This window comes from Procambarus clarkii, chromosome 38, assembly GCF_040958095.1.
Source record: "Procambarus clarkii isolate CNS0578487 chromosome 38, FALCON_Pclarkii_2.0, whole genome shotgun sequence".
Taxonomy (NCBI): domain Eukaryota; kingdom Metazoa; phylum Arthropoda; class Malacostraca; order Decapoda; family Cambaridae; genus Procambarus; species Procambarus clarkii.
The window spans coordinates 17,666,389-17,691,123 of record NC_091187.1 but is presented as its reverse complement, the minus strand read 5'-3'; the positions used below and the strand labels follow the sequence as shown (position 1 = coordinate 17,691,123).

The following is a 24,735-nucleotide window of genomic DNA, read 5'->3' as shown; positions in this document are numbered from 1 at the left end:
AAATGAGGCATTTCTCGTAGAATATATAACAAAATAAGAGTATTTAAATACGGCTTTATCAAAGAAAAGAACGAACGAGGTCTGTGAACGAAAGAAAACATATATATTATCGTAGTCATTTTTTTGGAGATATTAAACCCTTGAGCATACAGTGTGCATGTTCGCCTTACCCCACTAGTTCACGCAGGTTTGGGTAAATCAATAACGCAAATAGATTCAGCAACAGGTGAAGCATTATTGTCTGCAGAATCACCGTTATCATTGGCAATAACCAATTATTTCAAGTTCGATTCCTATGTATTATGCTGGATACGAGGAAAATATATTCATCCTCCTATTTTCATCTCAGTGAGGGTGAATCTAATATTAAGGCTTGAAGCTAATGTGAGAATGTCAAGTAATGTGCGTTAATAGAATGTAAACAGTCTGAGAGGAGTTAACTAGGTTATTCACTAATATTTTCATCACCTCCTTCCCCTAGTTAAGCGTTTGGGTTATGTGAACGATATCCTAATGGTTTTCTTCCCTTATTTCATCCATCCAATCATATATCACTCTACTACTCCCTCTACTTCTACTTCTGCATGTCTCACTCTCTCTCTCTCTCTCTCTCTCTCTCTCTCTCTCTCTCTCTCTCTCTCTCTCTCTCTCTCTCTCTCTCTCTCTCTTTCACCAGTATAAGTACAGAAGGTGATAGTTTCTGACTGGAACAGGATGCGCCAAGTGGCTTATATCAGGTCCCCAATTAGTGCTAGGTGAACTGAGGCGAACATTTGAAGATTTGCGAGCAGTCAATTACCAGCCGGGGCTCGAACCCCGGCCCAATAACTCACTCTCTCTTCATCTCCCTCACTATTGACCCGAAATAACGTCTCGTAAAAGACTCACTTAGCGAGTATACAATTACTCATAAAGTTGAACGTTACAGAGATATTTTGACTGTGATGCGAGTGAGACAGGTTAGTGAAGGCGGAAGCTCAGAGCGAACTACAGTACAATGAAGGTACATAAAAAAACCCTCCAGATTCCAGCATTAATATGATAGAGATCAATGCAAATTTGGGATTACAGTAGGTTGTGAGTCCAATAGTGATGGAGGGAGTAGAAAGAAAATTAGGAAAGATACATGATAACAAGGATGTGAAGGAAAAGAGTAAAGAAACAGTACTTGGAGAAACCCTGGATGTCAGATGATCGTCCAAAAAGTCTTCAAAACCTTTTATAGGATCACGACAGCTGTCTCGTCTGTTTTGATACGTGAACCTCGATTCTTTTCTGGCATGTGAGACTCGTGAGAAAACTCCTGTCTTTTTTCTCCTTCTGAACGGGTCTCTGATACGTTACAGGGTATATCAGCATGCTGTCCATGTCTCTCACTTTTCCTTTCTTACTCTCAAACACACACACTTGCACTGAAGGCTCTTGTAATGTAATCTCTTGTAATCGTGTAAACTGGAAAATAATCAGGAGCAGAGATAACATGAAGACTACATAATTGGGTTATAGAATTTCTGAACACAATTATGTTCCAACTTTTAATGAGTGATCTACTCTGAAACATGCATTTCCTCATCAGATCACATCTACTGAAAGAAATATAGAAAAAGTTCTAAGTTAGCCTCAGTTATGAATTCGGAAGAGACATGAGGTTGAGACATGAGGAAAAGTTGTGTGAAATTGACATTACAACTATGGAGAGATGAAGAAAAAGAGACACGATTGCGATATGAATACTCTTAGAGGAAATGACTGAGAACAAATAAATATGAAATGTTTGTAACTAAACATAAAAAAAGACCGAAGGGACATGGGGGCAAGCTTAGGATGTTGATGAATCATGGAAGTGTTAAGATTCGCCTCATAACAGCGTGTGAGTAATTAATTAGTTTAATGAAAAGCATTTAGTTGAATCAGGGCTGGAAGGGTGAGCTAATGCTCTACTTGCAAGCACAACACAGTGAGAACTACGACCTTTGTAAAGCATGTTGCCCTAGGCATGGGCAGCAGGGAAATCAAACTAAAATGTGCCCAAAGATATGTAGCGAGACTTGGCTCAAACCAACAGGAGCTAAGATCTGAAGACAGACCAAGGAGCTGGGCAGCCTAAGACTACATGGCACAACCAACGAGGTTAAGCCTTTTTGAGTCTGATAAGAAACTTAAATACCACTTTAAAACTATCTCGTCCTTAGTGTTTTTTAAGCCAGTTTTGCTGATAAATGTGTTTTAAAAGTGAAAGGTTCAAATGTGGTCATTAAATCATTTTTACCATGCAAGACGATTACACAAAATACTTGACATTTAACTTTCAAATCCTTCCTGAATAAGAAGGACTTTTGACCACCTAAGGTAAGGAAATCAAGTCCAATATATTTTTCATATCTTTGTTAATCAGTAATATATTCCTCCTTGGGGCTCAGGCCACAAAGCCACTATTATCGAACAAGCTGCACTAACGACCAGCCATAACTTTTCTTGACAACAACGACCTCCTGCAGGTATGCTGGAAGTTGCTTGTTCAAAGTTGGGTAAATAAAGTACGTGATATAATAAAGGGAAATCGATCATATCGTCAGCATTTGACAGTAAACAGTTAGAGAGAGAGAGAGAGAGAGAGAGAGAGAGAGAGAGAGACAGACAGACAGACAGACAGACAGAGAACACACATATAGTATGTCTTCCAACATCATGTACATAAAAAGCCTTTGTTCTCAGTAGTCAATATCCGACATTACTAACAACCAGTAACCTTTGTTTGCCCACCTACCAGCCTACTAGATAATGAATCATTCATTAAGCCAGCCAGCCCATCAGCTAGCCAGCCAGTCAATCAGCCAGCCAGCCAGCCAATCAGCCAGCCAGCCAGCCAGCCAGCCAGCCAGCCAGCCAGCCAACCAATCAGCCAGCCCACTCCACCTTCACCCGCATCACTTGTGCTCCTCTTCTGGAGCTAACAACCCGAGATTATACCGGAAGTGCCTCTAACATAATAAAATATAAAGCAAAAACGCAAAAAGAAATTGCCAGGTCCAGTTGAAGTTTAAGAGATACGTTGGCGATGTTATCTAAATAACTAATGTATTTCCCTTGGGCACAGAAACTGAGGACAAAAACGTTTAGGGCACAAAAGCTGAGGCCAACTTTTGTTCTCTCTCTTAATTTTCCTGATAACTCTTATCGTCGAATTTCTTTACATGTTTATCAGGTCATAAATAAATCAAAATTATAGGAAAGGCTTTAGGATAGATGCTCTTTTTATCAGTCCCTGACACGTCGAAATGACTAAGTAAAAGTCAACGATAATTTAGAGACATGGTGACCTAAAACCGATGCCACGCAATGGGCAAGTTTCCGGCCGATGTTGGTGAAAAGAAAGGTTCACATTTTCTCTTGTTCTATTCAACTTAAAGATAGACGCTCCTGAAAAGCTGAAAAATCTGGGTTTAGAAGGACCCGGCTTCCTGTGGGCCCCTGAAGGGATGAAGCTCTACTCTAAGTCGAAGAAATCCCATAATGTGACGGACGATGTATCGTTGAAGGGGAGAGCGAGAGTACGAAGTCGTGGAAGAGAAAGAATTAGAGGATAAGGAAAGGTGTTGATTAAAGCGACGATAAGACAACTGTGAATGGAGGTAGAATTTTCTCTAAATTTGAAGGGAGGAAAATATCAGCGAAATATCCTATCATGTAAATAGATAGATTGAAAGATAGAACGGAAGAGAGAGAGAGAGAGAGAGAGAGAGAGAGAGAGAGAGAGAGAGAGAGAGAGAGAGAGAGAGAGAGAGAGAGAGAGAGAGAGAGAGAGAGAGAGAGAGAGGAAGATAGATAAGTAGAAAGAGAGAGAGACAGAGAGATTTTAAAAATGAGATTACTGGATTTGAGAACGTGGGAAACGGGATATTGGAATTCTGAGATGGCCAAAGACGCTACTTTCGGACACACAGGCGCTACTCTAGCAGACGCAGACGCTACTCTAGCAGACACAGACGCTACTCTAGCAGACACAGACGCTACTCTAGCAGACACAGACGCTACTCTAGCAGACACAGACGCTACTCTAGCAGACACAGACGGTACTCTAACAGACACAGACGCTACTCTAGCAGACACAGACGCTACTCTAGCAGACACAGACGCTACTCTAGCAGACACAGACGCTACTCTAGCAGACGCAGACGCTACTCTAGCAGACACAGACGCTACTCTAGCAGACACAGACGCTACTCTAGCAGACACAGACGCTACTCTAGCAGACACAGACGGTACTCTAACAGACACAGACGCTACTCTAGCAGACACAGACGCTACTCTAGCAGACACAGACGCTACTCTAGCAGACACAGACGCTACTCTAGCAGACGCAGACGCTACTCTAGCAGACACAGACGCTACTCTAGCAGACACAGACGCTACTCTGGCAGACACAGACGCTACTCTAGCAGACACAGACGCTACTCTAGCAGACGCAGACGCTACTCTAGCAGACACAGACGCTACTCTAGCAGACACAGACGCTACTCTAGCAGACACAGACGCTACTCTAGCAGACACAGACGCTACTCTAGCAGACACAGACATTATCACTTAAATTCAGGGGATTCAGGTTTCTCCCTATTTTCATCCTCTCCTGTTCCATTCGTTTCTCTCCTATTCATATTTCCATATTTCTATGTTTTCCACCTCTTCCTCTCCTTCCTACTCTTTCTCCTCCTCTTTCTCTTCCTTCTTTTCCTTCCTTACCTGCCTCTGATCCGCAACCTGCTCCTCCTCTTGAGCTTAGGTCTGTCCTCCTTCGCCTCTTCTTTCTCATTCTTCAACTCTCATTCATTCTCCTCATCATCTCTTTCCTATCTCATCTCCATTCGTTCCCCTCTCTTCTTTTCCTTCCCTCCTCCTTCCTTCTCCTTCTAAAGTTCCCGTTTATCTTCTTTTCCTTCCCTCCTCCTTCCTTCTCCTTCTAAAGTTCCCGTTTATCTTCTTTTCCTCTTCTGTACCCCCTCCTTCTCCTCCTCCTCTTCCTTCTCCTGTTCCACTCCCTTTCCTTCACTGGTCTCAAGACACGTAAGACGCCACCACTCCACAGGACAGTCTCAAGATTGCCTGGAGCGCGCGTGCCCTGGTATTTGAACAAGGTCTTTTGATGTGAGACGACCCAGCTGGGGCGAGGAGGAAGGGGGACGTTACACGTTAAATAAGACACAAATGAGACATAAATAGCGTGGGGAAAGCAGAATGTGTGTGTGGTGATGTAAATATGTGTATGTGTGTGTGTGTGTGTGTGTGTGTGTGTGTGTGTGTGTGTGTGTGTGTGTGTGTGTGTGTGTGTGTGTCAGAGGGAAGGCTTGAAGCAAATTTTTACATTATCTGGAAAATGTGTGCTGAAGTACTTGCATTTTAGGTATAAGTTTATAACTGGTATGGGTTTTGGCTTGAGCATATATCTTATTCTGGCATTCCTAGATGCCTTGGACGCCACTGCTAATACTAATTTTTATATTATTATTATTATTATTTTCTACCACAGACGTGGCCACATATTTACAATACTTAGCAGAATATATATTAAGTTTCTTCTGTCTTCAATTGTGCTAGTTTTTGAAGGTTATAAATGTTTCTTATTTAGTCAAAATCGATTATTTCAACATATTTGTAAAGTTTAATTTTAAAGACTTACATCGAATATTTACTTGTTTCTCTCGATGGAAGTTGTTAATATATTTTCCCTGATATTATATATATATATATATATATATATATATATATATATATATATATATATATATGTCGTACCTAATAGCCAGAACGCACTTCTCAGCCTACTATGCAAGGCCCGATTTGATTAATAAGCCAAGTTTTCATGAATTAATATATTTTCTCGAATTTTTTGCTTATGAAATGATAAAGCTACCCATTTCATTATGTATGAGGTCAATTTTTTTTTATTGGAGTTAAAATTGACGTAGATATATGACCAAACCTTACCAACCCTACCTAACCTAACCTAACCTATCTTTATAGGTTAGGTTAGGTTAGGTTGCCGAAAAAGTTAGGTTAGGTTAGGTTAGGTAGGTTAGGTAGTCGAAAAACAATTAATTCATGAAAACTTGGCTTATTAGGCAAATCGGGCCTTGCATAGTAGGCTGAGAAGTGCGTTCTGGCTACTAGGTACGACATATATATATATATATATATATATATATATATATATATATATATATATCAAGAAGTTATTTTGTTCCGGGTGCTCTTTATCTATCAAATGTGAGTGCCAATATACTCTGTAACCCAAGAAGGAAATTTGTTTCAACACTGCAACTCTGTAAGGCAACTTGTTCCTGCACTCTGTAGAAGGCAGCCTGTTCCCTGAGCTACATTCACCCACTCGGGAGAGTCTTGGGGAGATCCCCCTTGTTACTCGTGCCCACTCGGAGAAATCTTGTCAGATCCCCTAGTTGCACTCAGCCACTCGGGAGAGACTCTATGGTCCCCCTTCCCCCCCCCCCCACCCCCCCCCCCCCCCCGCCCAACCCCCCCGCCCAACTCCCCCCCCCCCCCCTTTTGTAACGTTCAGGAGTTGTACCGATTAATGCAATTCGCTTTTTTTCCATCGGTAATCCCGTCTCGGATCCTGGATTCCATTTTTACCAATACCAATTTTCCTTCCCAATATCAATTACTTTGCAAAATAGCTTTTTATGAAGGCATTTCATGAAAAGCTTATTGAAAACCTTGGTATAGTACACATGAGAGGATTTTTGTGTAACCGTTATTGAATATATAATTAAAGAATGTTAATATATTTGCCAAACAGAATATTTTAAAGCGAAATCTATAGCATGTTTTTTTTCATACTTTCTAATTAAATATAATATTTAATGAAATCATTTGAGATGCTTTTAATGTTGAAATAAATTTATATTTTCAGCTGTTGTTCAATTAGATTTTTCTTCTTATATAAGAGGTAATACCTTCGCCAAATAATTGAGTTAATAGTGTCAAGATAAGGATGCAACGCGTCCTCTTAAGGCTTCCCAACATCAATAAACTGTCGTTCTAAAATACCGTATCCTAACCTACCAGAAGACAAACAACAGAAAACGGGACATTTGGTCAATTTCGTAAGCCGCTACCATTTTCTAGTACGGCTATTTTAGGCTTTAGGTAGAGTATACGTCAAAATGCGACGCTCTATTAGGAGGACCTGTTAGAGGATGAGTCGATGAAGGATAACAGCTTTTAGCTTGTAAATTCCAATGGGCATATCACCATTCCTAATGAACCATAGAAACAGTTTAAAAACTAAAAACAAAACGCATATGAAGAGGAAGAGTGAATGAGAAGAAAAAAAAGGCAAATGATAAAGAGGGGCAAGGAAACACACAGTGACACACATATAGATATGAATGCACATATTACAAGGCAACGATGAACCAGCGAGACTCGACCAAGTATTCACTCTAAACTACTCCGACATAAGAGGAAATCGGTTTCGAAGCCCCTGTGGGAATGAGTGATCACAGTGTACTGATGTTTGAGTACCTGGTCGAAGTAGGGTTAAGGTACTCAAGGTAAGGTCCAGAACACAAAAAGCCAGCATTCCGGAAGGAAAACTATGAAGAGATAAGAAAATTTCTAACAGATGTGGCTTGGGAAACAGAGTTCAGAGGAAAGACGGCCCAAGACATGATGGACTCACGCGGAAGGAGGCAGCAGACACGTTCGTCCTGGTCCGAAAGGAAACAAAATAAATGGAGACAAGAAACATGGTTTAATGGGAGAGGTAAGATATCAAAGCAACTAAGTAAAAGGACATGGAGAAACTATAGAAATAACAGGACAATAGAGAGCAAGAGAAAGATACCAGAGCGCCAGGAATGAGTACGTCAGGGTGAGAGGAGAGACAAAGAGACAATATAAAATTGACATAGCAAGCAAGGCAAAGACTCAACCTAAATTGCTGCACAGCCACATCAGGAGAAAACCAACAGTGAAGGACAAGATAACGTATCACCATGTATGTTGAAAATTAATGCACCGGCCCTCATAATATAGTGGATAGAGAGAGAGAGAGAGAGAGAGAGAGAGAGAGAGAGAGAGAGAGAGAGAGAGAGAGAGAGAGAGAGAGAGAGTAAGAACATCAGCGAATGAATAAGTTATCATTACAATCCATTGCTATGAGTTATAGATAGTTTGTTACCCTGAGAAAAGAGTAACAGATACAAAGGTAAATATTTTCAAGAAAGTTTAGTTAATAACATACACTCAGACAACCCAAAGTAAACTCATATTTTCAGCTTTGTCAGACTATTTCTGGATAATAAGGCACTAGCAAGGAGCCCAATTCTGCCATACACAGAGACCGGTATCATTAATCTTGGAGCTGAACAGCGTGAAGTAAGAGGATAACCAAAATATCACATGCATAGATGATAACAAAAATATGGTAGACTGGACCACAACTTAAAGTATAGTCAAGGAACGTGGCAGGAAGAGAAAACTATGATATTTTAGATGGAAAAATACGAAAAAGCGTGAATTTAATGAATTTAGTGAATTTAAAAAAGTATGAATTTAATCAAAATAACTCAAAAGAAAGTTGGAAATCACGTGCTTAGTGTTCTCAATTATTTGGAATGAAATAGGAAAGGAAGTGGTGAAAACAGATTATACATATAAACTAAAATGCTGTTTATATACATATATATATATATATATATATATATATATATATATATATATATATATATATATATATGTCGTACCTAGTAGCCAGAACGCACTTCTCAGCCTACTATGCAAGGCCCGATTTGCCTAATAAGCCAAGTTTTCCTGAATTAATATATTTTCTCTATTTTTTTTTCTTATGAAATGATAAAGCTACCCATTTCATTATATATGAGGTCAATTTTTTGTATTGGAGTTAAAATTAACGTAGATATATGACCGAACCTAACCAACCGTACCTAACCTAACCTAACCTATCTTTATAGGTTAGGTTAGGTTAGATAGCAGAAAAAGTTAGGTTAGGTTAGGTTAGGTAGGTTAGGTAGTCGAAAAACAATTAATTCATGAAAACTTGGCTTATTAGGCAAATCGGGCCTTGCATAGTTGGCTGACAAGTGCGTTCTGGCTACTAGGTACGACATATATATATATATATATATATATATATATATATATATATATATATATATATATATATTATATATATATATATATATATATATATATATATATATATATATATATATATATATATATTAGATCTCTGCGTGATGAGGGACTTTTTCACCAGTCGACTACAGGTTAGGAGGCTGATCTCAACAGTTAAGGTTCAACGTCTGCTAGTAAAGTTAGACGAGCACACCCAAGGCGTATATATAAGCAATCCATATTGGACAATACCCTTGTACCTAAACGAGAAAATGTCCGGCCTTCGCCATGGGGTCCGTTGGGGACAAGAAAAACACTAGGAGACAAGCCCAGGTTAGATCGATGCAACAAGATACAGTGGCAGGGGTGACACCAGCTCGCATACTCTCTCTCTCTCTCTCTCTCTCTCTCTCTCTCTCTCTCTCTCTCTCTCTCTCTCTCTCTCTCTCTCTCTCTCTCTCTCTCTCTCTCTCTCACTCTCTCTCTCTCTCTCTCTCTCTCTCACTCTCTCTCGCTCTCTCTCTCTCTCTCTCTCTCTCTCTCTCTCTCTCTCTCTCTCTCTCTCTCTCTCTCTCTCTCACTCTCTCTCTCTCTCTCTCTCTCGCTCTCTCTCTCTCTCTCTCTCTCTCTCTCTCTCTCTCTCTCTCTCTCTCTCTCTCTCTCTCTCTCTCTCTCGCTCTCTCTCTCGCTCTCTCTCTCTCTCTCTCTCTCTCTCTCTCTCTCTCTCTCTCTCTAAGCAACCATTAAGTATAAATCTTGGGCATATTTAACCAATATTCATTCAGAAACATATGATCTTATTTCTTACAAATAAACCTTCTGTAGCTTGAACTAAGAGCTACCCTCACATGTAAATTATCCATAGCTTTTGATAATATACGCAACAAAAGATTACTTAATAATCACAAGGCCCTGGATATTGGGAATAGCATACAAGCCAGGATTGGACGCAAGATTTACGAAATAGCTAGTGGAATTTAAAGAAAAGTGGTCGAGTTGGATGAGTGTAACTAGTAGAGTGCCCCCTGGAATGGGCATCCGGCCACATTATATACATAATCTATGTTAGGGGGACCTAGGAGATTGGGGCCAGGGGGACAATGGGGGAGATGGGGTGGAATTAGGAAAGTGGGTGGAGAGACAGACTTTCCTGGGCACTACTAGGTACCCCCCTAGTGTGTAATAATATATATATATATATATATATATATATATATATATATATATATGTGTGTGTGTGTGTGTGTTAGTGGGGTAAATTTCCACCCCCTCTTCTTTTCTCCTTTGTCTGCGTCCTCTCCTCTTCCCTCTCCTCTACCCCATTTTTACCCTTCTCCTCCTCTCTGCCTCTTCCCTCCCGCCTCTACCAACTCTCCCCCTCCACCCTCGAACAGATATACATTTCTATTTATATACATATAGAAGAGCTTCCCGGCTGTACCCGGGTCTCTTTCCCTCTCTTTGCACCCAATACTCCTCTTCCCATTTTCCCCTCATCACCACCTTGACCCCTTCGTTTCCATTCCATTGGTCCCTCCGCTTCGTCCCCCCTTCTCATTCTCCTCTTTCATTCTACCCCTCTCACTTGCCCTTCTTACTCTCCCCTCTCACTCTACGTTACTCAAGTATATTCTCACATTCACTCCCCCGTTTACTACCTGAATACTCCCGGTATACTCCCCGTATACTCCCAATATACTCTCCGTAGACGACCCCATATTCTCTGGGAGTATGTGATCCCATCACTAGCGGACGTGTACAAAACGACTGCTGAGTTATTGGACGCAGTTTAATCGTAATGAACAGCCACGACGCATGAGAAGCGTGTTTATGTGTTCTCATCTAGTTGTGGTTGTGGGGTGGAGGGGGGCTGAGCTCTGGCTCTTTGGTCCCGCCTCTCAACTGTCAATCAGTAGGTGTACAGGTTCCTGAGCCTATTGGGCTCTATTATATCTACACTTGAAACTGTGTATGGAGTCAGCCTCCACCACATCACTTACTAATACATTCCATTTGTCAACCACTCTGACATTAAAAAAAATTATTTTTAATATCTCTGTGGCTCATTTGGGCACTCAGTTTCCACCTGTGTCCCCTAGTGCGTGTGTTCCTTGTGTTAAATAGCCTGTCTTTATCTACCCTATCAATTCATTTGAGAATCTTGAATGTGGTGGTCATGTCTTCCCTAACTCTTCTGTCTTCCAGCGACGTGAAGTTTAATTCCAGTAGCTCTCCTCGTAGCTCATTCCTCCCAGCTCAGGTACTAGTGGCAAACCTTTGAACCTTTTCCAGTTTAGTCTTATCCATGACTAAACTATGGACTCCATGCTGGGGCTGCATACTCCAGGATTGGCCTGACATATATGATATACAAAGTTCTGAATGATTCCTTACACAAGTTTCTAAATGCCGTTCTTATGTTGGCCAGCCTGGCATATGCCGCTGATGTTATCCTCTTGATATGGGCTGCAGGGGACAGGTTTGGCGTAATATCAACCCCCAAGTCTTTTTCTCTCACTGTCTCTTGAAGAATTTCATCTCCCAAATGATAACTAGTATCTGGCCTCCAGCTCCCTACACCTGTCTTCATTACATTACATTTGCTTGGCTTAAACTCTAACAACCTTTTGTTCTACCATTCCTTCAGTTTGTCTATGTGTGTTCCTCCATTCCTTCAGTCTATGTGTGTGTGTGCGTGTGTGTTTGTGTGTGTGTGTGTGTGTGTGTGTGTGTGTGTGTGTGTGTGTGTGTGTGTGTGTGTGTGTGTGTGTGTGTGTGTGTGTGTGTACTCACCTATTTGTGCTTGCGGGGGTTGAGCTTTGGCTCTTTGGTGTGTGTGTGTGTGTGTGTGTGTGTGTGTGTGTGTGTGTGTGTGTGTGTGTGTGTGTGTGTGTGTGTGTGTGTGTGTGTGTGTGTGTATGTCTGTGTGTGTGTGTAAATGAGATGTCCCCTGGCTTGTGATGTCGTCCCTTGATGCTATCTGTCGTCCCTGTCTGTGTGTCGCCCGCTGGCCCTTATTGTCGCCCCTGTTGCTTCCATAACTTGCTGTAGCGTGCAACCTATGAAGACTTTCATGGGGCCCAAACGTTGTGGTTTCCAGTGCAGCGAGGGTGCCACGTTCTTAAAATGTTGAGCAATTTTTCAGTCACACCTATTTTGTGAATGTAGGGAGGAGGCAGGGATGACTGTTGAATGAGTGAGAGATAGAGAGTGTGTGTGAGTGCATGTAAGAGTGAGGGTGTGTGTGAGAGGGAGCGAGAATACAATCCACAGAGATAATAGCAACACAATATGACAGAAAAAAAATTTGGCGAGGATATTCTGTCTGAGTCTTCGTAGAAAAAAGATGTTTTCATTCAGGACACACTGAGCCGTCGCGTCCCGCTCAATGTCCTCTTTTCCTCATTTGTGTTCCATGAGGATTGTGTGGGGGTGCGTGCGTGTGCTCACCTAGTTGGTCTCCCCTTATACTCACCTAGTTGAGTACAAGGGGAGAACCTGTGAACAAGGGGAGAACTTGGACGGTTGAGCGTTGGCTCTTTGGTCCCGCCTCTCAACCGTCTTGTGCTTCCTGGGGTGGAGCTCCATTTATTGTAGTTTGCTTATCAACCATTAACCACCTGGAGATTTGGTGGTGGGACATATACCTATCAATGCTATCTGTCAGCGGCTACGGTAACATGAGGTCTTCATGACTCGGCCTATTAGCCTTGTTATAACTGTTACGTAATAATTTAGTCTGGCGTTCTATTTATTTGTCGAATTTGACCCTAAATATTGTAGATGGAGGTGGCTTCCAAAGCATCTTCTTTCTGTATTGACCACCATTACGAGGGTTTCCTTACATTTCTTCGATTCGTTTGTTTCCACATTCTGCGGAAGTCCTCTCATTGTGGTTCATCATGGTGGGTGTTGTTGTGGTGGTGGAGATGACGATGGTGGTGCTGGTGGTGTTGGTGGTTGTTGTGCTAGTGAGGGGTCGTGGTGGTGGTAATGTTGTTGATGGTGGTGGTTGTGGTAGAGGTTTGGCACACAGGAGTCAAGAGCTCGCAGCTGCTGACTTTAAGATGGAAGGAATGCTAATTAAATCTGATCGGCTTTATAGTGAACGGCCGTTCTGATAAGCCACAAAATGGTCTCTTTTAATCCTCGAGCTGATTACATTTGGCGCTGAACGATACCTTTATTGCGAAAAAACTTGGTCATATGTGTCCTTAAGTTTGCACTAATGGGCAAGTTTTTTTTACCAATTGTTAATATTATACATTCTAAGACTGCAGTTTGCTTTATTGTAAGTTAATTTTGATAATTTATAGCAACTATTGTAGTCTTCGATGGCCACAAACTTCAATGCAGTAATTTACATTACCTACTCTTTGACTCATTGTCAAATATCATTTTTTTAACACCTAACTAATCTTAGCTCCACTATAGTGAGGTTCAATGGGGTTCTAAACCTCCCACACCTACACTAAATGCCACCCTCCTCTACACTAACAACCTTCCCCCCCTTACACTAACAACTCTTCGACCATTAAGTTATTAACCTTTACAACGTCAATAAATCCCTTAACTTTCCAACACAGGACCAATCCCTTCCCAAAACAACCACATCCCCATTCAGCCCCATTCCCAAACAACCACAGCCCCTTACAACCCCATCCCTCATTCAACTTCCATCTACCACAAACCCTTTCCCTTTCCATATCTCTGGCTTCCCCAACTCCAACAACTATAATGAATTCCTCATCATAAACAAAGGAATTCTGCACCGTGTTCCACAGGCCCTTCAAGTTAACTGAGAGTGCGACCCCCTGCTCCTCTGAGCATGGTCCCTCCAAGACCCTGCCTGAGATTAGAACGAAGACCACTTGCCTTTGTGAGCGAGGTCCTTACCTACCTCTTGATGTATTGATGTCTTTGAAACTCTCTACACAATAGGTGTTTCTGCTTCAGATTATTGTCTGTCCTCTTGAGGCAAGCAGGTGGAGAGAGAGAGAGAGAGAGAGAGAGAGAGAGAGAGAGAGAGAGAGAGAGAGAGAGAGAGAGAGAGAGAGAGAGAGAGTGTGACAGTTAATCACACTAGCTCTCACTCTCACTATTACTTTCATTATTTCTCTCTCTTTCACTATACAAACAATCCGGTAAGATTAAAGCCACATTCTCGGAGTTGTCTGGCATTAGTATCTCATACAACTTGGTTGGCTTGCGTGAGTGGGAATATAATAGAGCGCACCACACGCCAGGCAGGCAAAGCCAGGTTCTCAGAGGACCTGAGCTGATTGTAAGGTGTGTGCCTGGCAGGGCAACGACCGGCTTGACACTCACGGTAATGAATGGTGGCACCGGAATACGCTCGAGTCAATAGTGTGTGTGTGATAGATGGTGCCAGTTGTGATGACACTGTGCCTTCAACCCCTCGTTCTCTTGCTATGTTGGCTTCAACCTTTCGTTCTCTTATTATGTTCTCAACCTCTCGTTGAAGTATTTGTAAGTTCTGTATCAAGCTCGAGCGTTCTTGACAGTTTATGTTGGTCGTTAAAACGTTCATCTAGAAGGTGGTTGAGAACTTTTTAGTGGCAAATGGACAGGTATGGTCTAAGACCTGAGAAATGTTTGTACGTCTCAGCTTCATCGCTTTTAAATGAACCAAATTCAACCCCAACCATACTATATGTAGCATAACTGAACCCAACCTAAACCCAACCTTATCTAACCAAACCTAGCCTTAAGAAATCTAGCCTGACCGAAACTAAATAAATCAAACCCCACCTTACCGAACCTAACCCAACTTTTTCTATCCTAACAAAACCTTACGCTACAAAACTCAATCTTATTATACCTACCCCAACCGTATCTATGCCAATAAAACCTTACCTAATTGAACCCTAATTGACCGAACCTAACCTAACATGAAAATTGATAATTTTGTCTTCAATATACGTGTTATTGCAGACGAGGAGTCACAATAACGTGTCTGAAATGTGTTCGTCACACCACACACACTAGAAAGTGAAGGGACGACGACGTTTCTACGTGCTATTCATAACGTGATGATACAAGTGCGCTGCAATGCTGGCCCGGTTTAGCTATCAGGTTCTATTGCATGTGACTGACGTAGCAACCTTGCACGTACCTCAGATGTTGCATGTCAAGAAGCCGTCCTCGAGAACACACTGCTAGTTTGGTTCTTATGACTTTAGCAAAGCTTTTGATACAGTGCCACATGAAAGACTGATTAAAAAAATAGAGTCTCATGGTATTGGGGGTGCTATATTAAGCTGGATTAGGGCATGGCTATACCAAAGGAAACAGAGAGTTAGTATAAATGGAATCAAGTCAGAGTGGGAAAATGTTGTAAGTGGAGTGCCTCAAGGCTCTGTCCTGGGACCTCTGTTGTTTATAATATATATAAATGATTTAGATTCAGGTTTGAGTAGCAACATTTGCAAATTTGCCGATGATACGAAAATCGGTAGGGAAATTAATTCGGAGGAGGACTCACTATCACTTCAAGTTGATCTAGATAGGGTTTTGAAATGGTCAAAGGATTGGCAGATGCAGTTTAATGCTGATAAATGTAAAGTTCTGAGGTTAGGTAATGATGATAGAGTTACAAGATACGAGCTAGATGGTGTTGTGATTGCGAAGTCGGATTGCGAAAGGGATCTGGGAGTTATGATTAGTAAGAATTTAAAACAAAAGGATCAATGCATAAATGTTCGTAATAAGGCAAATCGGACACTTGGATTTATTAATCGCAGCGTTAGTAACAAGACACCTGGTGTGGTTCTCAAGCTATATCTTGCTCTAGTTAGGCCCCATTTAGATTATGCAGTTCAGTTTTGGTCGCCATATTATAGAATGGATATAAATTCACTTGAACGTGTCCAGCGTAGGATGACTAAGTTAATTCCCCAAATTAGAAATCTTTCATATGAAGAAAGATTAACAAAGCTTAAGTTGCATTCACTGGAAAGGCGAAGAGTTAGGGGTGACAGGATAGAGGTTTACAAGTGGATGAATGGACATAACCGGGGGGATATTGATGGGGTATTGAGAGTGTCGGCACGGGACGGAGCGCGGGGCAGTGGATATAAATTGGATAAGTTTGGATTTGGGAGGGACTTGGGTGAATGCTGGTTCAGTGGCGGGGTTGTTGATTTGTGGAACCAATTGCCGCGTGGCGTTGTGGAGGTGGGGTCCCTTGATTGTTTCGGGCGCGGGTTGGACAGGTGTGTGGGTGGGATTGGGTGGTTGTAGAATGGGAGCTGCCTCGTGTGGGCCAATAGGCCTTCTGCAGTTGCCTTTGTTCTTGTGTTCTTGTGTGTTCAATTTAAATAATTATCATAATTGCTTCTTTTATTGGAATATTTATAGCGACTCTATGGTAAGCTGATGTGTGGTGTTCCTAAATGTAACTGTTTCATATGAACGTCTCACAAATAAAGTACTAATTATGAAATTGGTGTTTTCTTTCATTTGAAATAATTTCTGGATGTTCTGCACTATGATATTAAATACTCCTATAGATTTTTTGGTAATATTTTTGAGACACGTATATTTCTGAGAAGTTCTGGACGCTGTAAGTTGCACAGTCAAGTGTGTTATTAGGCTTTTATGTTGTCCAAGTCACCCCTGGAGACAAGTGAATTATATTCTAGTTTCAAGATTTATGGCTGGAAAGCATAATAATTGAAGAGACGTTTTCTGCCTGCAGCAAAAGAAGTACATTCAAGTTGTTTGTAGCCATTTCTATTGGTGAAAATTAAAAAAAAATATGTATATATAATGGTAAATAATACAATCCCTTCCACTTCCCCTACCCAGCCAGTTGGGCTGGACGGTAGAGTGACGGTCTTGCTTCATGCAGGTCGGCGTTCAATCCCCCCGACCGTCCAAGTGGTTGGGCACCATTCTTTTTCCCCGTCCCTCCCATCCCAAATCCTTATTCTGACCCCTTCCAAGGGTTTTGTGGAGGTGGGGTCCCTCGATTGTTTCAAGCATGGGTTGGACATGTATATGAGTGGGATTGGGTGGTTATAAATAGGAGCTGCCTCGTATGGGCCAACAGGCCTTCTGCAGTTGCCTTTGTTCTTATGTTCTTATGTTCTTATGTTCTTATGTTCTTATGTTCTTATATAGTCGTAATGGCTTGGCGCTCTCTCCTGATAGATCCCTTTCCTTTCACCTCGCCTCCCCCTGCACACTCCACGTTTCCTCCCTCGGAGCCTCCACCTCTCTCCCACAACTTCTCTATTTAATGTTTTTTCTATAGACTGTGTATCGATCAATCTGCGTCTCAGTCTTCATAAATTTCTAACAGTCTGCTTTTTTTTGGCATGTGTCTAATCTCTGTCTTCGTCTTTCTGTCTCTGTCGGTTACTGTCTATCTCTGACTCTCCCTCTGTGCTTCTCTGTTCTGTCTCTCTCAGAAGAAGAAGAAGAAGAAGAAGAATTAACAAAAAATAAAAAGTGGTTAACTATCATTCAATTTCTCCTAATGGTTTTAAGTAATGCAGTAAAATGTAATCAATTATCCAGGTGAAACGAAATTAGAGAAGAGTCCCTCTCTTCCAACACATTTTCTGTCGACTTCTCCAGACTAACCAACCATGACTTGACTTAATGAAAGTGCCAATCCTCTTTGCTTAATTTGCCCGAGGACTATATATATATACACGCAACAGACGATCACGAAACACTGATTATAAATGTGCGGGAAACTACATTGAAAGGATCTATAATTTTCTCGGTTATGTTTCAAGTCTTCATCAGGAGCTAGATTGGACTGGAGGAGAGAGTGAGGGAGCAGCCACAGCTGTGAGGTCTCTAAACTATCTTTCCGAGGTTGGAGGCCAGATAAAAAAACTTCATCTAATTTTTCCAAGTAATTGCTGCTGGGTACGTGACAAACAATGACGGATCCGGATCGGTGTCAATTCGATCAGATTGAAAACAGAGTCAAGTGACACTGTGCCAACGTCATCCCCCGACAAACATTTTGCAAGACTGTACGAGTCGACTCTGAATTATCGTTATTATTATTATTATTATTATTATTATTATTATTATTATTATTATTATTTCGTAATATAAAACTATTAGCGCTCATCATGTCAGAATATAATAAAAATTTAATCATAATATTTACTTCTCTCTCTCTCTCTCTCTCTCTCTCTCTCTCTCTCTCTCTCTCTCTCTCTCTCTCTCTCTCTCTCTCTCTCTCTCTTTCCCTGCCCTATAAACTCCCTCTTCCTTACTCCCGGCACGACCCTCAACCCTCCCTCTCTCGTTCACTCTCACTCAAATCTCTCCCCTTTACCTCTACCCACGCCATCACCTTCCCCTTCCCTCCATCCCTCCCTCCCTCCCTACCCTAGGTATACCCTCTCTGCATTGCAGACACACTCTGCAATATTTTCAATATACACTGAGAGTGTTAGAGGCCCTTGTAAATCATCCCCACTACCTTATACGTTTCGTGCCGGGTCAGGTCAAATAATTCAGGCTTTAGCAATGCCATCTTTTCCTCTATTCCATCTCTTCCCTCTTTTCTCCTCATCTTTTCACCTCCCACTTTTCTTCCCCCCTTTTTTTTATGAGCGAGTTGGTGATCGTGGTAACTTTTCCATCATGTTTTAGCTGGTCACTTTTTATGACTGGGGAACCAAACATGATTCTGGTGTTATTTTTAAAATTACGATGAGTTTTTGTGTGTTCACTTTGTGCGTGTGTATCTTTTATTGTATTGATTAGGGGGGTGAGGAGGAGGGGGGGGGGAGGTGGGGGGATCTTATTTGATGGTCGTGTGTGTGAGCGTCTTAATGTCGTGTACGTCCTTGCGTGTGTATTCACCTAGTTGTATTCTCCTAGTTGTGTTTGCGGGGGTTGAGCTCTGCTCTTTCGGCCCGCCTCTCAACTGTCAATTAACTGTTTACTAACTACTGGGGTTTTTTCCCACACCACACACCCCTAGAAAGCAGCTCGTGACGGCTGACTAACTCCTAGGTACCTATTTACTGCTAGGTGAGCAGGTGCATATGAATGAAAGAAATTCTTCCCATTTGTTTCAGCCTCGGCCGGAAATCGAGCCCGGAACCTTAGGAATGCAACTCCCGAGCGCTATCCACTCAGCCGTGAGACCCCTGTGTGTGTGTGTGTGTACGTACCTAGCTGTGCTTGCGAGGGTTGAGCTCTGGCTCTTTAGTCCTTTGGTTAACTTTCGTGATTTACACACACACACACACATATATATATATATATATATATATATATATATATATATATATATATATATATATATATATATATATATATATATATAAAATTATCCGATAGTAATAAAAAAAAAAAGTTACTTGAGAACGCTGTAAATCCTTTCTGTCCTGGGTTTTTGCAACTATTGATCTCAACTAGTTATTTGCATGTTAATACGTCGTCTCAAACGAGCCCTCGTTGACAGGGGAGAAAAATACGAACCTGGACAATGGACAGGTAATTAAAAAAAAACTCGGCTCTTTGTGTTCCCCCTGACAGGCACAAGTGAAGGCATGTACACACTCACACACGCACACAAACACACGCACACACGCACATAAACACACGCACACACGCACACTACTCAAGAGGAGATGAGGGCGAACGAAAGAGCTGCAGTGACTTGGAGTCCTCGTAGACTCCGGATGGTAGCAGCATAATAAACTTAGAGAAGGATATCAGGTTAGATTAATACAAGAAAACAAAAACAAAAAATTGACAGAAATGTATTAATCACAAATGATACCACATATAATGCAATCATAGAGGAGATAAAACAAACTACAATATGTGCAAAGTTATTGACAGTTGTGTAGACACCTGTATAACAAATATGTACAAAGTTACAGATAGGTGTGTTTTCAAAGAGATAACACAAAGAGAAGAGTGAGAGAGCTGCAGGAGATAAGATAAATAAGAGGAACAGGACGATGAACATTAGTGGGGATCTCGCTGTCACCTACCCGACTGCCACAACAGTCTGATTGCCACAACAGTCTGTCGCTTGCAGAAGCAAATACATATGGAACTAACCTAATGACGTCAGAAACAATAAATATTTTAGCCCTACATGTCAAGGAAGGCACAAATAAACAGGCTGATATCAACAGGACATAAGAAGCAGACAAACATTAAAACGGTTACGGGCTCACCATAGCCCGTGCTACATGGAACTTTGTTCCAGGTAGCGAATCTTTAACAACAACAACAACATTAAAACGTCGTTCATTAACCTAAATCAGGACTCCAAGGCTCACTACACATCTTTTGTTAGACCAATACTAATATATTTTTGTGTTATTTATATATACAAGAGTTCTTACATTCTGATACAGCCACTAGCACGCATAGCATTTCGGGCAAGTCCTTTAATCCTAATTTTCCCCGGAATACGACACGCCAAATCGTTTAATATCCAAGTACCCATTTTACTGTTGGGTGAACAGAGGGAACCGTTAAGGATTGGCCCACAATAAATCCTTCCTGGCCAGGATACGAACCCATGCCAAAGCGCTAGTGAAACGCCAGGCGAGTGTGTTACCACTTCGCCACGGGGACGTCGCATATGAATTAAAGGTTTGGATTCCTCAACTTCTATAAATCCAAAACTTGAAAGATACAGAGAATTTCAACAAGATTATTGCCAGAGCCAAGAGGTTTAGGCTATGAGAATAGGCTTAGGGAGCAAGACCTCCCCATCCCTCTGGAAAGTAGAAACTGAGTGGACATGATCACAATTTGCAAGATACTTTGGGAATTGAAAACGTAGAGAATAATACATTCTTTAAATTTAGAGAAAGTAGGACAACAGTGATTAGTGATGTAAGAAAATACTCTGTACTCTGTACTGGGGGCAGCAAGTACAAGGCACTCTGAGTAGCGACCACCTTTATCCAGAACTTTAACGTAATTTTATCGAATTCGATAAGAATTCGAACGTTGGGTTAGTCACTGACAGGTAAGTATTGACTGGAAGGTAAACACACACACACACACACACACACACACACACACACACACACACACACACACACACACACACACACACACACACACACACACACACATACACACACACACACATACACACACACTCCCGGATGTTAATACTAATAGTTTGAGCATTGGTGTTGCCAAATGGCCTAGGCTCGAGTATCGAGGACCGATTGGATGGGCTCATAACCCTGGTGCTTTTGTGCAAACTTCAGCACATAACCTGCATTCAAAACCGAATTCTTTGCATTTCTTCTCAAACCTTTAATACAGATGAACATTTCTTTGAATACCTCAAGTGACACGAACCTAGTGCGAACACAGGGCTCACAGGGCTTGCAAGATGCTGTTGCCAGCATCAACGCCAAACAGGGAAACCGAGATACTGTTGCCAGCATCAACGCCAAACAGAGAGAACGAGATACTGTTGCCAGCATCAACGCCAAACAGGGAGAACGAGATACTGTTGCCAGCATCAACGCCAAACAGGGAGAACGAGATACTGTTGCCAGCATCAACGCCAAACAGAGAGAACGAGATACTGTTGCCAGCATCAACGCCAAACAGGGAGAACGAGATACTGTTGCCAGCATCAACGCCAAACAGGGAGAACGAGATACTGTTGCCAGCATCAATGCTAAACAGGGAGAACGAGATACTGTTGTCAGGATCAGACGATTACAAGGAGAACGAGATATTGTTGTCAACAGCAAAGCGTTACCGAGAGATGCTTGGCAATGGGTGCTTGTGTCACCATTTGCGTTAGCCGTTGTGGGTTCTTGTTTCAACAGTATTTCTGGTCCATATTACAATGGTGAGGCTCTGATGGCTGTTGTTCATGGGACGGGGTATTGCTGACCTTACAGAGGTCGTAAACCTGTCTGTCTTCACCTATTTCTTTCCTACGCCTTTGTTTTCTTTCACTCCTCTTGCTTCTCATTCTCCTCTTTCTTCTTCTCTTCCTCTACCTGCTTCACTTTCTTCCAGGAATCGCTTGTCGCCTTAAAATGTTTTCGTTTGAGGCGCTGGAGAGATGTGCATTATGCACAAGTTTCCTCGTGTTTTAGCATTTTCCCTTGCTAAGCTGATTCATCCACTCTATCCTGCTACATCCACAGCGAAAGCAAGCTCTCTCTCTCCCTCTTTCACTTCCTCTCTCTCTCTCTTTCACTCCCTCTCTCTCTCTCTCTCTCTCTCTCTCTCTCTCTCTCTCTCTCTCTCTCTCTCTCTCTCTCACTCCCTCTCTCTCTCTCTCTCTCTCTCTCTCTTTCACTCCCTCTCTCTCTAACTCTTTCATTTTCATTTTCTCAAGACTAGGGTTCATTATGAATGCCATTAATGCTCCTAATGAAAATCCAACCACAAGAGGTATTATCCGACATCAGCTCATCAGAGGCCTGACCCTAGAAACTCATTTATTTGATGAGCTTATTATTAGTTTCCATTTGGAGTAATCTCTAATGCAAATTTACAATTTTAATAACTGGCTTTAAGATTCTGTTCCATTAAGGACGACTCTTACGATCCGTTTCTGAAGGTAGTTCGTAATTAGCTAATTAATGAAGTCTGATATGCTTAGTACTAGAAGCTTTGCTAGTTGTCTAAAGTGCTATATTCTGTCAAAGGCACACGCAGTGTCCGTGGCGAGGACGAAAAGGCTTCTAAGCTGGGATTCATCCATTGGTTAAAGCCATTTAGTGGATAGAGTTAACAAACTATCATGCAGCCAAAGGATCTCTCCTTAAACCGTAGTTGTTGACCCCCCACAGTAAACAGTATTGTTGCAGAAATGTTGCCAGAAATCGAAGGTAGTAACGCTGCACTGCGCTTGTCGCTAACTGGATAGCTCTTCTATCTTTTATGGAATAGAACTGCATCTATTATTATTCATTGAGCTGGGAAAAAAAAGTGTAGAAGTGAGAGGAGAATGCAGCAACTCTCCACAAATGCCTCAGTCTCGAGCTGAACTTTATCATCCTGTTTAATAACCACTGCAGATAACTTTTATACGGTGCTAGGATCACGTTATGGAGGCTCGTCGTTCTGGATCAGGGCTGTGCATCGTGGCAGGAAAATTGTCTGTCAGTAGTAATTCAGGATTTTCTTGATTCCTTGTTGACAGTTCCGTCTTGTATCCTTAGATCTTGAGTTCTCAGATCTTGAGTTCTCAGATCTTATGTCCTCAGATCTTGTCCTCAGATCAGAATGAGAATCTAAACAGCGGCTTCAGCTGCCCTCGGCATCGATAGCCAAATCATGGGTGGGTCAGAGATTGAAAAATGTACTTGTGGATAGATGTGTTGGGTTGGATTATTAATATGTATATCTTGCGCAAAATAAGCTTTTGTGCTACAAAATGATTCCATTCAGTTCTTTCTCTCTCTCTCTCTCTCTCTCTCTCTCTCTCTCTCTCTCTCTCTCTCTCTCTCTCTCTCTCTCTCTCTCTCTCTCTCTCTCTCTCTCTCTCCCTTGTTTTCATTAATTTGCTAACTCAGGCAGTGAGGGCACTGTGCGGGCAGTGAGGGCACTCAGCAGTAACGGAAACTATTGGTCTAGTAATGCGAGCCGGCCATTACACTGCTCTGGGCTGGCTGACTATAATGTACCGAATACCTGAAGCAGAACGGTATACAGACTGTGGGTAGTTCTGACCAAATAAGACTTTTCACCGCTGAATTTAATTCTAATAATTATTACAAATACTATTGCTTCAACTACTGCTTCTACTGGTGCTACTGCTGCTATTACTACTATTACTCCTTCAATTAGTCGCCTCAAGAAATAGTAATTCATTGACTAATTATCAAATTTGTATCAAACACGTGTTGTCCTCAGAGTTAACAGCGTCATATGTTTTTACGTGGATGCGCTCCTCGCGAAATATCTGAACTTTGCCCTTGGTAGATGAAGGATAGGAAATGGTGGATGAAGGATAGGAAGTGGTGGATGAAGTGGAAGTGGTGGATGAGCAGAAGAAGGTAGTAAGAAGTGACATCTCAAATACGCATCAACATAATCACATATATGAACTCTCTTCAGGAAAAGCATTGTAACAAATCTGATGAAATTATTATCCTTTTATATATATATATATATATATATATATATATATATATATATATATATATATATATATATATATATATATATATATATATATATATATATATATATATATTATATATATTATATATATATATATATATATATATATATATATATATATATATATATATGTATGTATATATATATATATATATATATATATATATATATATATATATATATATATATATATATATATATATATATATATATGTCGTACCTAGTAGCCAGAACGCACTTCTCAGCCTACTATACAAAGCCCGATTTGCCTAATAAGCCAAGTTTTCATGAAATAATGTTTTTTCGACTACCTAACCTACCTAACCTAACCTAACCTAACTTTTTCGGCTTCCTAACCTAACCTAACCTATAAAGATAGGTTAGGTTAGGTTAGGTAGGGTTGGTTAGGTTCGGTCATATATCTACGTTAATTTTAACTCCAAT

The 24,735-nt window shown here is 41.2% G+C and overlaps 2 protein-coding genes across 2 annotated transcripts in view; both read left to right on the top strand.

Annotated features, from left to right (window-relative positions):
• LOC123771896 (opioid-binding protein/cell adhesion molecule) overlaps window positions 1–24,735 on the top strand; it is a 365,209-nt gene that overhangs the window by 266,713 nt on the left and 73,761 nt on the right. The gene's annotated exons all lie outside the window — the stretch shown is intronic.
• On the top strand, window positions 3,914–4,588 carry LOC138372272 (adventurous-gliding motility protein Z-like). The gene has a single exon (XM_069337550.1). The coding sequence runs from the start codon at window positions 3,914–3,916 to the stop codon at window positions 4,586–4,588; it is 675 nt and encodes a 224-aa protein (XP_069193651.1).